General features: G+C 44.5%; 1 protein-coding gene across 1 annotated transcript; it reads left to right on the forward strand.

The window, feature by feature from the left end:
* The first annotated feature begins 328 nt into the window (after positions 1-328).
* On the forward strand, positions 329-10,049 carry Ahsg (alpha 2-HS glycoprotein). The gene is made up of 7 exons (XM_090343472.1): positions 329-658; positions 4,192-4,302; positions 4,866-4,950; positions 5,555-5,718; positions 7,377-7,478; positions 8,827-8,910; positions 9,342-10,049. The coding sequence occupies exons 1-7, from the start codon at positions 446-448 to the stop codon at positions 9,672-9,674; spliced, it is 1,092 nt and encodes a 363-aa protein (XP_090199598.1). The 5' UTR covers positions 329-445; the 3' UTR covers positions 9,675-10,049.
* The last annotated feature ends 5,712 nt before the right edge of the window (positions 10,050-15,761 follow it).

Here is a 15,761-nt window from a genome sequence, read left to right on the forward strand (position 1 = left end):
ATGTCTATTAACAATGTCTGAATATCGCTCCCCCCATCGTGGACCTGTACATGCTCAGAGGATGTGCCATCTGTGGCACACACACTATACCCCAGGCTAGCTGAGCCCATGCCATGCCCTCAGCTGCCTCTTGCTCTTTCTGCTGCTGTTTCTGTCATGCAAGCAGACTTTGGAGCATCTCCCACGCAACAGCATTGACTTTGGTAGATTTTCTTGGGAACCAGTGATGTCCTAATCTGTTTGCTTTTCCAGGGTGGATGTTTGCAGGGGTTATTTGGAAGCAGAACTGAAATCTGTCAGGTCCTTATGCAATTCCTTCACTAGAGTCCAACAGATAAAGGTCCTCTGCCCCCTCTGATGGTCTAGCTTTCCAAGCAGAATCCCTGCCTTGGTCCTGAAACTTCCAGACATCTGCCCACCAGCCAGAGCCTGTGTGTGGGCGGTCATGAAGTCATTTGTCTTGCTCCTTGGCCTTGCTCAGCTGTGGGGCTGCTCTGCAGCCCCACATGTTACAGGGGAGGGCTATAGGGAACCAGCTTGTGATGCTCCAGAAACAGAACAAGCAGCTGCAGCGGCTGTGGACTACCTCAATAAAAACCTTCTTCAGGGATACGGTCATATCTTGAACCAGATTGACAAAGTGAAGGTGTGGCCTCGGGTAAGTGAACTTGCTATGGACTATTGGAAAGAATCTCTATGTGGAGCCCAAACCAGTGTCTCAAAGACCAGCATTTCCCATCACAAATAAACGGTAGTGGGGAACTCTGATTTCTTCCTAGGAACAAAGGAAGGGGAAAGTGGAAGGCAAGAGAGGAAACATTTGATGTTACAGACAGGAGCCTCTCAAAGAGGGGACTGGGTGGGGGTGGGGCTGTATTAGAGATGAGAAAAGACTGGGGCTATTTTGCAGGCATAAGCACAATGGTTCACACGGATTACTGGAAATACTAGGGCCCAAGAGAGCAGCTTCCACTTGCCATGTTCTTGTCTGAAAAAAAAAAAATCACTTACTTTTCTTCATTCCCATCTATCTCGATAAAACTGAGAATAATACTAATAGGTAGATAGCTATCGTATGCCAGGACTTTTTTGTATAGATTGCTTTCTTAGCCCTGCCCTTCCCTCTTGCAGATTTTTGAGGCAGACGAGAGACTGTCTTTTTTTTTTGTCGGTTGTGGGGCTTGAATTCTGGGCCTGGGCATTGTCCCTGAGCTCGTCAGCTCAAGGCCACTACCCCACTTCCCATTTTCTAGTGATTAATTGGAGTCTCACAGCTTTTAGTGCCTGGGCTGGCTTTCAACCTTGATCCTCAGGTCTCAGCCCCCTGAGTACCTAGGGTTATAGGCGTGAGCCACTGTGCCTGGCCTTTTTTCCTTCTTCTTTTTTTTTTATTTTGCCAATCCTGGCTTTGAACTCAGGGCTTAAGCACTGTCCTTGGGCTTTTTCAAGGCTAGAGCCCTACCACTTGCGCCATAGCACAACTTCTGGTGTATGTATGTGGTACCAAGGAATCGAACCTAGGTCTTTGTGCACGCTAGGGAAGCACTCTACCACTAGGCCAAACTCTCCCTCCCCCCAACACACACACACACACACACACACACACACACACACACACACACACACACACACACACTTTTTTTTTAAGGTAAGAGAAAGTCAAGCTCTCTCAATCCCTTGCTCACTCATTTTTTTTTCCTTTTAAGGTGGTACAGTTAGTAAGCAGTCTGGGATTTGATTCCAGACCTTGGCTCTTTCTTTACAGAATTTACCTTCCTGAAAGAGTCATAACCCAGAGAGAAGTCTTAGCCAAACTAGGATTTACATCTCTATGTGCTAGAAAAGAAACTAATGCAACCAGTAGCCAGTGATGATAAAGAACAAACCGAAACATGAGCCTCGGTGGAGGAGGGTGTGTGTGAGAAGTTTGGAAAGGTGGAAAAGAAGGTAACTTAAATAAGATTTATTTTACATGTAGTAAAGAATATTTCTTTTCAGGAGTGTCAGGTACTGTGGTTTATTAGATATGAAAAGTATTAGATACTACACCATTAATATTGCCAATAGTTGGTTGCTTTTGGCACACAGAAAGCTTATATGGTTCCACATAATACAAAGGCAAGAAAGATTGTGTTCTCCAGAGACTTACAACATTGAAAGAAAACAGCAAGGTGCCTGGATTCTGAGGACCTGATCTCACAAAGAGATGTCTCTCTGAAATCAGGATTTCCCTGGATGGATTAAGAGTGATGAAGCTATAAGAAAATATAATAATGGTTCAGCAGGAACATTGATTAATTCAAGGGAAATCAGCACACCACATGAATTCTTGAAAGAAAGGGCAGTGGATGGGTGTTGAGATTTTCACTAAGGGCAAAGTTGAAAACTTAATCTCTTTATGAAACCCAAGTGTGCCTGGATCCCAGTTACTGATGCTCTGAGTCTCTTCAGGAAGTCATGTGGACATATGAACAATCATAACATGCTTCTGCCAGAGTCAGGGATTCTGAGGCTTCAGGCACTGGTGAGTTGGGCAGAGAGACAGAGATGAGTAGGGATGTTCTAGGATTTCTGGATATTCCAGGCTTTGAAGGTAAGATATACAACCAGGTGAACTGACAAGAAATACTTTAAAGAGTTAAGCAAACTTCCCAAATTGCATCTAAAGTAGTAATAGGTGCTAGTTATTATCAGAGTAAATTTGATATTCCTCTCATGACCAGCAGGAGACAGTAGACAGCAGGCTCTGTTTATCCTAGTAGCTACAAGCCAAAAGACAAAGTAACAGTCCAGGTTGAGAGCAACAGAAACATTTAAGAAGAAAAGACAATCAGAAATGGAAGGAAAAATTAAAAGGCAAAAAGTAGAGGGAAGGGGGCCTGGAGTTTGGCCTAGTGGTAAAGAGCTTATCTAGCATACAGGAAGACCAGGGTTTGATTCCTCGGTACCACATACATAGAAAAAGCTGGAAATGGTGCTTTGGCTCAAGGGATAGGGCTCTAGCCTTGAGAAAACCTAAGGACAGTGCTCAGGTCCAGAGTCCAAGCCCCAGGACTGGCAAAATAAGAAGAAAAAGAAAGGAAGAAGAAGGGGGAGGAGGAGGTGGAGGAGGAGTAAGAGGAGAAGGAGGAGAGGGAGAGGGAGAAAGAGAAGGAGAAGGAGAGGGAGAAGAAAAGGAAATAAAATAGAGTGTGGGGGGAAGATAAGATAAAGAGAGTAAACTATTATCCTATGTCATCTGACTACAGCTTGGCTAAGGAAATCTTAAACCAATGAGTTTCACATTCATGTCTACATTCTGCAGGCTCCAGTACTCACGCCTGTATTCCTAGGTACTCAAAAGGTAGAGATCTAAGGAGTGTAGTTTGAAGGTACCCTCAGCAGGAAAGTCCCTGAGACTTTTTTTTTGGCCAGTCCTGGGCTTGAGCTCAAGGCCTGAGCACTGTCCTTGGACTTTCTCAAGGCTAGAGCTCTACCACTTGAGCCTCGGCACCATTTCTGGCTTTTTTTCCCTATGTATGTGGTACCGAGGAATTGAACCCGGGTCTTCGTGCATGCTAGGCAAGCACTCTACCAGTAGGCCAAACTCCTGGCCCATCCCTGGGACTTTTATTTCCAATGTACTGCCATAAACTGGAAATGAAAATGTGTCTCAAGTGTTATAGTACCACTTGAGTGTGCAAAGCTAAGGGACAGTGTCCAGGCCCTGAGTTCAAGCCCTGCACCAGCACACACACTCACAAAGTGTCAATATTCATTTGTAGTTTTAAAAATTGTTCTTCAAGGAAGTGGTGCTGTGGCTCAAGGGTAGGGCAGTAGCCTTGAGTTAAAGAGCTCAGGGATAGCACCTAGGCCCAGAGTTCAAGCCCCATGACCCACCAAAAAACAAACAAATAAGCAAACAAACAAAAATTGTTCTTCCAGTGAAGACCACATGGCTTCAGCCCTTGACTGAGCCAATGTGTCTTCTTGTCTTGCAGCACCATTTAGCACTTGCTCAATCAGAAAAGTCGTTGGTTATGGTCTTGATCCCAGGCCAGTGCAGAGTTAAATAGAGCAGAGAGCAGGAGAGACATCTCCCTTCTCCTCTCCCAAAAGTACATGGCTTTACACACACCAGAGACTCAAAGTCTAGCTAAGACATGGCAGACCAGAGGGTGGGCAGCTGAGCTCTTCATTCTGTCTCCACAGCAGCCCTTTGTAGAAGTATATGAGATTGAAATCGACACTCTGGAGACCACCTGCCATGCTCTGGACCCCACACCCTTGGCAAACTGCCCCGTGAGGCAGATAGCTGATCACGTGAGTAGCCTGCTTATGGTGGCTGCAATGGTGCCTCAACCTCCATTCAAGGAAAAGCAAATCCATTCTCTCCAGCTGGTTGCCTTCTTGACAAGCCAGAAAGCAGTGTTTCAAATTGTCTTCCAGCCCAGAAGAATCCCTAGGCATCCTAGAATCCTGGGAGGCTAACATCTAAGGAACATGGTTCAAAGCTAGCCCAGGCCAGAAAGTCCAGAAGATTGTTCTATCTAATTAATCACCCAAAGGCCTGAAGTAGAATTGTGACTTAAGTGGTAGAGCACCAGTCTTGAGCAAAACAGCTCAAGAACAGTACCCAGGCCCTGAGTTTATGCATGAGTACTAGCATAATAGATAGTCATTGGATGCCACCTTCCCTGGGGCTGGTTTTTTTTTTTTTTTTTTTTTTTTTTTTTTACCACAGTTTACTTTCTTGCTGCAACTCTCCTCAAAAGCAGAGTATAATGCTTCAAGGTAACTTCATTAGAGTCACTTCTCACAACCATGAGTGGGACCAGTAAAGAGCAAAGTGTTCTTGAGCCCTCACTATGGCATTTCTTCTCCAGGCAGTAGAAGGAGACTGCGACTTCCATGTGCTGAAACAGAATGGCCAGTTTTCTGTGATATTTGCAAATTGTCATTCCACTGCAGGTACAGAATATTTTTGACCTTAATGGTGTTATCTTGAGAGAGAATGAGGAAGGAAACTGAATCATTTTGAGCCCAGGTAGTTCTAGTTACTTTGTCAGTGAAGGAAAGGAGAAGCCAAGCTTCTAAGATACTGAGATTTTTTTTTTAACCATTTTTTAAAGGGCTGTTCTGACAATTGTCCTTTCATGAGGACTGTCCTAGAAACCTCAGCATGACAAGGCCATTTGAAGGTTATGAGGTAGAAAAAATCCTGACATGGATAGGTCACAGATTAGTGTTTTCTTATTCAGAGAATAAGAAGTGTGGAATACCAGTGGCTCATGCCCAGCTACTTAGGAGGCTGAGATATGAGAGTCATGGTTCAGTGCCAGCCCTGGCAAGAAAGTCTCTGAGATTCTTATCTCCAATTAACCACCAAAAAGCCAGAAATGAAGCTGTAGCTCAAGTGGCAGAGTGCTAGCCTTGAATGAAAAAGCTAAGGGACAGTACCCAGGCTCTGAATTCAAGCTCTAACACTGGCATCAGAGAGGGAGGGGGAGGGAGGGAGGGAGAATGGGGTAACAGGTGACAATGGAAACCCAGGGTTCTTCCCCTTTCTGCCTAGACTCGGCAGAGGATGTGCGAAAAGTGTGTCCACAATGTGGTCTGCTGGCTCCACTCAATGACACCAGAGTGGCGCAAGCTGTTCAGGATGCTTTGTCTGCCTTCAACTTGAAGAATAACGGTTCCTATGTAAAGCTGGTGGAAATTTCCCGCGCTAAAATTGTGGTAAGGACTGAGATTCTCTTGGTAGATTGGGCAATTACTGGCTCATGGGGATACATATGGCAAAACAGGGATAAGGGGAAAAGCAGATGCAGAGGCAGTGATCAGAAGGGAAGGGAGGGTGCTGGTTGGAAAAGGGAGAATGGTACCCAGGGATGAGAGAATGCTATGTGGCATGAGCATTGCCACTCAGGGCCTTGAGCTGAACGACTCTGATAGACAATAGCCAGATACCGCATGAAGGTACAACCTGACTTCCCTGGTTCTAGTAATAACCAGGGCTTGGTATTCAGTGACAGATTCTGCCATCCAGACATACACTGTACCTTACATCCACTGGTCTCCACACCCTGACCAGCCTTGGCTGCCATCACCAGCGGCTCACACTAACAGGTGAATAATGGCAGGATCCTATGCTGCCTTTTTTCTTTTTTTTTCCCAATCCCGGGCTTGAGCTCAGGATCTGAGCACTGTCTGTGGACTTTCTCAAGGCTAGAGCTCTACCACTTGAAGCCTCAGCACCACTTCCAGCTTTTTTCTATATATGTGGTACTGAGAAATCAAACCTGGGTCTTTGTGCATGCTAGGCAAGCACTCTACCACTAGGCTAAACTCCCGGCCCCTATGCTGCCTCTTAAATCAATGAGAAACTAAACACCTAACTTGTGCTACTGACCCTTTAGCATGTTGGAATGTAATAGAATTGGAACATCTAAGAAATCTGGCAATCTGAACAACACCCATAGCATACTTGCATTCGTATAGATATATTGTATTTCTGCTAACCAAAATATGCAATTCTCTGAACATCCTATCTTACACTATACCAAGTAACAGATAGTTCATTATTGGAAGGATCCAGAGTCTCTGAGGACAAAAAGAAGAACAGCACAGCAATGTTTTTCATACTGTCATCTAAACTTTTGCACTTGATGAGGGAGGGGTCATCTCTTCACTTTGTTCCCTGGTTTTTGAGTAGCCCAAACTTTGGGTCTTCAGTAAAACCCCTAGCTGGGTGCTGGGCTCACTCCTATAATCCTAGCTACTTGGAAGCTGAGATCTGATGATCCCAGTACAAAGCCAACTCACACAGAAAGGTCCACAAAGCTCTTACCTCTAACCAGCAAAAGGCTAGAAAAAGAGGTATGAAGGTTCACGTGATACAGTGCCAACCCTGAGCAAAGCCAAACAAGAGCACAAGGCCCTAAGTTCAAGCTTCAGTACACACACACACACACACACACACACACACACACACACACACACACACACACAAATAAGTGCTGCCCCAAGATCAATGGTCAGGGCGGGGAGGGATACAGATTAGCTACTCCTGTCTCTGTAAAATTGCCCTCCAACTTCTCACTTCCTGTCTGAAAATTTAAGTGTTCACCACAGAGGATGGGCACTGAGTAATCCTCCTGCATGGGTGACTTAACTCTAACCTGAGTAGTGCAAATGCCTCAGAACACAGTCTCCAACAACTGCCCTAGGGCAGCCATTCAGAGAGGTCTACAGAACCACACACAATGATCCATGTGAATGGTGCTACCTGATGTCTTGCCATGCCACAACCCCTGCTTCTTCCCTCCTGCTTCTCCCTCCTGCCCTCCTCACTCCAAGCTCTCTTGCCTCAAGTGCATTTCCATTTTTCTCACCAGCCTCTCCCAATGTCCATCTTTGTGGAGTTTGTAGTGGCTTCCACTGACTGTGTCGCTAAAGAAGTCACTGATCCAGCCAATTGCAAACTGCTGGCAGAAAAGGTGAGTAGGCCAGGCCCTGAAGGATTACCCAGGGTAAGCTGGTGGTAATGCAAAGCATCTTTATGTAGTTTGTGTCTTGGGCTACAGGAAGAAAATAACTGTAAAATCTCTGCTCTCTGTGGGAATCATGACAGATCTTTCTCTGGGGTCTCACCTCCCCCCTGAAGACTTGTCAACCTATCCTAGAAATGCATGCAGTCAGGGGAAAAACTGTTCCATAATGAAGCCCAGTCATCCCTGGCTACTGAAGATGTAAATTATACATTTCCTAGACACTGCTCTAATACAAAATCATTCAACCCCTTCAGCAGTGATGTCCATTTGTGGGTATTTAGCCTAAAGAATATGTAAGAATCTAAGCCAGGCGTGGTGCCTCAGGCCTTTAACTAGCTACTCAGGAGGCTGGGAGGTTCAAGGTTCAGAGCCAACCCCGATACAAAAGGACCTGAGACTCTTATCTCCAATTAACCTCTAGAAAACAGGAAGTGAGGCTTGGTTCAAGGGTAGGGTGGTAGCCTTGAGCTGAAGAGCTCAGGGACAGCATTCAGGCCGAGTTCAAGTTCATGACCTACAAAAAAAAAGAAAAAGAAAAAGAAAAAGAATTCAAGTGCTGGTGACCCATACCTGTAATTCTAGCTACCCACCAGACTGAGATCTGAGGATCATTCTTTGAAGCCAGTTCAGGAAGACAAATCTGAGACTCTTACCACCAATTAACTAGCAAGTGGAGGTGTGACTTAAATGACAGAACACCAGCTTTGAATGAAAAAACCAACTGAGAGTGTAAGACCTAAGTTCAAGTTCCAGTACTGGCATAAAAAATAAAATAGAAAGAATGTATCAGAGATGTATGAAGATGACTTACCATAGATCTCAAATGACTTTAAAGAAAAAGACAGAGGGGCCGGGAGTTTGGCCTAGTGGTAGAGTGCTTGCCTAGCATGCATGAAGACCCGGGTTCGATTCCTTGGTACCACATACATAGAAAAAAGCCGGAAGTGACGCTGAGGCTCAAGTGGTAGAGCTCTAGCCTTGAGAAAGTCCAGGGGTATTGCTCAGGCCCTGAGCTCAAGCCCAGGACTAGCAAAAAAAAAAAAAAAGAAAGAAAAAGACAGAGAGAAAGAGAGAGAGAGAGAGAGAGAGAGAGAGAGAGAGAGAGAGAGAGAGAGAGAGAGAATTGCAGTGGTCAACAGGAAAGTGTCATTGGTAATAAGTAAATAGAATATATCAGTGAATAGAAAACCAGGCAGGATTGATGACTGATAGGAGAAAATGCTATTCAAATGACTGAAAATCCCATAAGATCAAAGTGAGTTAAAATAACTCACTCTTCTCCCTCTGGTGACAGCAATATGGCTTCTGCAAGGCATCGCTCCATGAGAGGCTTGGTGGAAAAGAAATTTCAGTGACCTGCACCATGTTTCCAACACAGGTAACAACATTATGGGCATCCTCACTCACATCTTTACAACACAGCGCCTCAACACGTAGGTGTTAGGCATTAACAACAATAAGTGGGCAGGTGTGCCTGTACCCACCCTGGGGACTGCAGGTGTATGTAGGTGACAAAGCTTGGAGGTGCTGTGTGCTTCATGGGGTGCTTCTATAAATGGACAGCTTTGTGTTAAGTCCCTGATGTCAAATATAATCTTAGGAGACTGGGCCCCATAGCTAGCTAGCCCTCCCGTGACCCTGCTTGCAATCCATTGTGCTTGCATAGTTTTGTTTTTTTGTAATTTTTCTCTAGATCCCTTGTAAATAAAAATCATTATAAATTAAGAGTGGGTATAGCCCCTCCCCCCAGAACTGTAGGGAACATTGTCTGATTCATTCTCTCTCTCTCTTCCCCCACCTCCCCTCTAGCCTGTGGTCCCACAGCCTCAGCCAGATGGTGCCAACACCCCAAACCCTCCCTCCGTGGACCAAACTGCACCTGCACCCACTGCAGCTGGGCCACCTGTAGCTTCGCTGGTGGGGGGACCCCTAGTGGCAGCAGCTCCTCAAGGGTCCCCTGTGGGCCATCAGACGCACTATGACCTGCGCAATGCCTTCTCCAGTGTGGCTTCGGTGGAGTCAGCCTCAGGAGAAGCTTTCCACACGGGGGTAGTCCCTAAGGTGACCCAGCATGCTGCTGCTGGTGCTGCGGGCCCATTGGTTCGCCCATGCCCTGGGAGAATCAGACACTTCAAGATCTAGGCGAGACTCAACAGAGTAAGAAATTAGGGCACTGAGGATGTAGCCACCACTTTTTCCAAGTCTAGGCATGGGTGGAAGGGGGTCTTCTGTCAAAGCAAGCGGCACAGGTGTCTAGAAGAATATCAAGTCATCAGTCCCAACTTGTCTTCATTCCGTAATGGATTGAAGTACACAGGTGATGGTTATGTTGGATGAAGACATGAGGCTGGCAACATCACTGCCATTGTTTTGATATAAGCCACTGTCATTATGTTCACTGCCTTCTGGTTGACCACAGAAAATCAGTTGGAACTGTGACTTTGAAAGGTGCTCTTGCCAAGTTTGTATCTGCCTGCTAATAAAAGTGCCTGCAGGACTAGAAGATTCTAAGCAGAAGTATGGTGGTCGTCATTGCCTTCTTTGTCCTAGAGCTGTGGTCTGTTGTTCCAACAGTAACACAAATGTCCCCACCAAAGTCTACACGAAAACAGGAACAAGTGAACAAATAAATTGCAGGTGGGGCCATGTTCAGGGACTAAAACTTGGATCTGCTGAGGATCTCAGTTCAAAGCCAGCCCAGGTACTAAAGTCCGTGACACTCATCTCCAATTAATCACCAAAACCAACAATCAAACAAACAAGTGGTGCTGAAGTTCAGTGTGGTAGAGCCTTGAGCTGAAAAGCTCAGGGACAGACCCCAGGCCCAGAGTTCAAGCCCCATAGCTGAAAACAAACAAACAAACTTGGATCTGCTCATAACTCATAACTATTTCCTTATAAGACACAGTTTTGTTTTTATTTGTAAAGAATAAAAACATTGCTAACAGAGGGTTTGAATTTTGTGTAGACAAATCAATCATTTGTCTCATTGAGCCAAAAAGCTCAGGAATAGCATCAAGGCCCTGAGGTCAGGCATTAGGTCTGGCACCCAAACAATTAAATAAAAAAAAATACCCATTGAGTATACTTTATAACACACTTCATTTTATTTTTACAATTATTATTAATATGTATTTTGTTATACATCTTTCTGGTTGGTGTATTTTAAGGACTGATGTTTAAGCTGGAATTTACAGCACAATTAAAGAAAGATATCTGGGCAGGTGAACTCAACAGACATTTGTGAACATTACATGCTCAGATAGCATGAGAATATGTCAGTTTTTGTCAGTCAGCACTAAGTTGCTCTGGCCTGCCTTGGAGTTGGGTCCTTTCTGACAGAATTTTGCAGGGTGAGACTGTCAGTTGAGTGACTACACTGAAACAAGGAGGAGGAGTCAGGCATTGCCACTCACCTTGTCTTCCTTGCCCAGAGGTTTTCCAACATTCAAGTAACTAGAAAGAATACCAAGGAAGGTAAGAAAACTACTAGATGTTGAGAGGGAGGGGCAGTTGTGCTGAGGAAGACTGAGGAAGACTGGCTTGGAGATTGTGGGGACCACTGGCAAGCACAGTTGCACTTACAGAGGCAATACAAATGTTAAGGGTTGACAAGTTGTTGCGATCACTCACAGGGAGAAAATGTTAGCATAATAAATAGAATAAATGATATATGATGAATATATTGTGGAATGCTAAATGAACATGATATGAAAATAGTGTTATAATAGTAAGAGAAGAATAGAGTAATTGAGTGAAATACAGTAGTAAAATGAAACTACAAAATATATTGCCAATACAAACTTGGCTTATGGACATGAGAGATAAAAATGATATAAGGACACATATGACTATAACCATAGAAATGGCCAGGAGCCTTGCCTACAAGATGAAGGAGCCCAGACACCTGGGCAAGACAGATAGAGCAAGTAACCAGCACATGTCTGGGCACCACTGACCAAAAGATGTAACCAATTCAGACCAAGCAAGGACCAAGATGTAACCAATCCAAATCAAACACAAAGGAGTTTGGGCCAGAGAGGAGCAGGCCAAGGATTAATATAAACCAAGGACCCACGCACTTCTGTTGGCCTTAACCGAGACTGTGGTTCTAGGATCTTTGGCCATGCAGAAGCTGCGCCTTGTCTGAGAAGACTAAGGAGGCCTTGGTCGACTCCAGGACTAAGGTGAGCCCAGCGGGTATGCTGGATAAAAAGATTAGGATTAGGTAGGCTAGGATTAGGATATAATAATTGTGTGATCTCAATAAAGTACTTTGGATCATATTACCTGCCTACTGGTGAATTACTTTGCCTGCTCACAACACAAGTGGAGAATGATGAGGAAACAAAGGGGCAGCTATGTTCCTCTCTCTCTCTCTCTCTCTCTCTCTCTCTCTCTCTCTCTCTCTCTCTCTCTCTCTCTCTCTCTCTCTCTCTCTCTCTCTCTCTCTCTCTCTGTGTGTGTGCTTGTGCGAGCGCGCACTCGTGCTGGTTCTGGTCCGGGGGCTTGAATTCAGGGCCTGAACATCCTCCCTGGCTCAAGATTAGCACTCTCCGTGAGCCACAGTTTTTTAAATGGAGTGTTATAGGAGAGAGAAGGTAATCTGAGAGAACAAGCACATGGAAGAAAGCTTTAGGGAAAAAGAGTTCCAAGCATACTTTGGGCAAAAGGCAGAAAGAAACAGAAGAAAGAAAGATGATAGATGATGGGACTGAACCAGTAGCTCATGCCTATAATCTTAATTATTCAGAATGCTGATAGCTGAGGATGTCAGTTCAAAGCTTGTTCCAGGCAGATGAATTTACAAGACACATATGGTCAATTAACTAGCAAAAAACCAGAACTGGAGGTGTGGGTCAAGGGATAGAGCATCAGAAAAGAGCAAAACTGCGTTAGAATGCCCTAAGTCCCAGCACCAGTATCAGTATAAATAAAAAAAAAAAGAAAGAAAGCCAGGCACAGTGGCTCACGCCTGTAATCCTAGCTACTCTGGAAGCTGAGATCTGAGAATCTCAGTTCAAAGCCAGCGTGGCACTCAAGTCCGTGAGACTCTTATCTCCAATTAACCACTAGAAAACCAGAAGTGGCACTGTGTCTCAAGGGTAGGGCAGTAGCATTGAGCTGAAGAGCTCAGGGACAATGCCCAGGCCCAAAGTTCAAGCCCCATGACTGACAAAAAAAAAAAAAAAGAAAGAAAGAAAGAAAGAGAAAGAAGGAAAGAAAGAAAGAAAGAAAGAAAGAAAGAAAGAAAGAAAGAAAGAAAAGACAAAAGAGACGAGAAATAAGAAGAAAAGAAAAGAAGCCAGTACTGGTGACTCATGCCTGTAATCCTAGCAACTTATGAGGCTGAGGTCTGATGATTGTGGTTCAAAGCCAGCTCAATCCAGAAAGTTTGTGACTTTTATCTTCAATTAACTATCCAGAAACATGAAATGAAGCTGTGGCTCAAGGGGTAGAGTAACCCTGAGCAAAATAGCTCAGGGACAGTGCCCGGCTTTGAGTTCAGTCCCAGTATCAGCACGTGCACAGAATGAAGGGACAAATAGATGAAAGAGAGAGAGAGGAAGAAAGAAAGAAAGAAAGAAAGAAAGAAAGAAAGAAAGAAAGAAAGAAAGAAAGAAAGAAAGAAAGAAAGAGAGAAAGAAAGAAGGGTGGGAAGGAGGAAGAAAAGGAGAAAGGAGAGGAGGAAGGAAGGAAGGAAGGAAGGAAGGAAGGAAGGAAGGAAGGAAGGAAGGAAGGAAAGAAGGAAGGCAGGCAGGCAGGCCAAGGACTTCTTTTTTCTTTTTCTTTTTTTTTTTAGTTTTGTTTTTTGTTTTTTGTCATCAGTCTTAGGGCTTGAACTCTGGGCCTGGGGGCTGTCCCTGAGCTCTTCAGCTCAAGACTATCGCTCTTCCACTTGAACCACAAAGCCTTTTCTGGTGGTTAATTGGAGATAAGAGTCTTACTGTCTTTAGTACCTGGGCTGGCTTTGAACGGCAATCCTCAGATCTCAGCCTCCTGAGTAGGTAGGATTACAGGTGTGATCAACCAGCACCCAGCAGCAGGCAGGCCAAGGACTTCTTTATTTATTGAAGACCCCAATCCTTCCTTGAAGGAACTTGCTGAAGCATCCTAAAACATACTTTTCATCTGGAACTACAGAAGATTTGTCTTCTTTCCAAGTGTGGCTGTGAAGAGTACCTGAAGTATTGAAGTGTTTCCCAAGCCAGGCACAAATGAGTTTAAATAAAGGGGAATGTTATATATTTTTTAATGTACTCAAAATTCAAGTGAACACCTCCCAGCAATAACTGCTTCTGCTTGCCTTCAGACTACCCAAGATGGCCGCTGTGTAGTCTCACACCCACGTCAGCAGTAATACCTGAAAAAACAGAAATCAGACAAGACAGCCAAAGGAAGCACATTCTGAGCTAGAAAAATAGCAGCCACAAGGTTTATGTGGCAGGAAATAGGTCTCTGTGGCCAAGGATGAGAAAGGAAGGCAGACTGAAATGGGTCACAGGAAAAGACAGAGAGCTGCAAAAAGATGAGACTGCAGGAGTAGACAGGGCTCTACACAAACATGTTACTGTAAGGAAACCACTGAAGAGTTGTTTATTTTGTTTTGTTTTTCTTCTGTTGGTTTTTGTGCTGGTACTTGGGCTTGAACTCAGGGCCTGGATGCTCACCCTTAGCTTTTTCTCTGAAGGATGGCACTCTTATTACTCGAGTCGCAGCTCTTCTGGTTTGTTTTTTAAGGAGTTAATTGGAGATAAGTGTCTCACAGACTTTCCTGCCAGGGCTAGCTTTGAACTGTGATCCTCAGATTTTAGCCTTCTGAGTAGTTAGGATCAGGCACGGGCTATTGGTTGATTGGATTCTTTTGGTTGTGAGGGTATCAGAATAAAGAGAGGGCAGAAAGTGAGCTCAACAGACCAACAGGCCTTTCTTCAGGAGGGTGGGCAATGTTATTTTGACTGAGGGATTTCAAGCTTTCAACAGCATCTGTGTGTATCAGGTGTGAGCATCCCATGTGGCCTTGCTCTCAGGCTATCTTCCAAAACTGCTGCTGCCTTCGTTCAAGAGGAAGGGGAGGAAAGATGGTTCAGCTGGGTCGGCAGCAAGGACAGTTCTAAGATACGGCTGTCAGTACTTTCGGTGTAAGTCATTTTCCACCAAATATCATTTAGCTGGCATGTTTTTCAACCTGAGGATGAGATGTGATAGGTTGAAGCAGACATCATTGAGAGTAGAAGCATGTATTTAACATTTGACTTATTTTTAGGCAACAGAGAAATCACATATACTGAAATGGAGACATCTGTAACACTGAAGTCTCAACAGTGAGCCATGAATGAATACTGACTCATCAAGTATCAATGGCACTGCATGATTGCTGTATGGAAAGGAACTGGGGCTGGCAAGAGTAGCCACAGGGCAGGAAGCCAGAAAGCCTTGCAGGGGAAAGGGAAAGCATGTCTTATCCCAAGGCAGTAGGCAGGAAATGTGCTAAAATAAAATGTATTTTGCCCCGGCCCGAGGGGTTCAGTCAACTGAGACCGGAGAGGGAACCGTACCTAAATGAGTGGGACAGACAAAGACAAGGAAATGAGACCAAGACAGTGTTCTGATCAAGGTCTGTTTATTGAAAGTCAGAGGGGGTTTATATAGGGCTTTAAAGCAGGGGCTAGCGCAGCAGAATTTTTAATTTGCAAGAATATCATGGTAAGCAGGAAACGGGGCCTGAGAAAACAGGTCATGGGGCAAATTAACTTGTGGAGATAACAGTTCAAACATTCCTTAGCATAAGGCAGAGCAGTCTATAGATTAACTTTGTCAAGATAGCCTCTGGATGTCTCTAAACACAGAGCAAAGCAACCAGTAAATAAAGATAATGATCCAGATGTCTCTTAGCACAAAGTAAGCGGCCTAAAACTTTTTTACTAAGCCTATCATATTAAAAGTATTAGGCAGCAAGTTAAGAGACCCTGAGGCAGTCTCCAACAGTATTTGATGTGGGGATAAGAAAGAAGGACACCAGCAACATCTGAATTTGTGGCTTTGTTAACTAGGTAGCTGGTTGGAGACATTTCCTGAAGTAGGGACAGCTGGCTGGTTTCATCTGACACAGCTCAAATTCTCCCCTCTCTGTGTTAAAATGTGTGCAGTTTTTTTTTTTCCTGTGTAGCTAATCCATATAATGATAGTCTACTGAAGGAGGCAATGAAATCCTGGATTAAAGAGATT

This window comes from Megascapheus bottae, chromosome 1 (genome assembly GCF_031878675.1).
Source record: "Megascapheus bottae isolate mThoBot1 chromosome 1, mThoBot2.hap1, whole genome shotgun sequence".
NCBI lineage: Eukaryota > Metazoa > Chordata > Mammalia > Rodentia > Geomyidae > Megascapheus > Megascapheus bottae.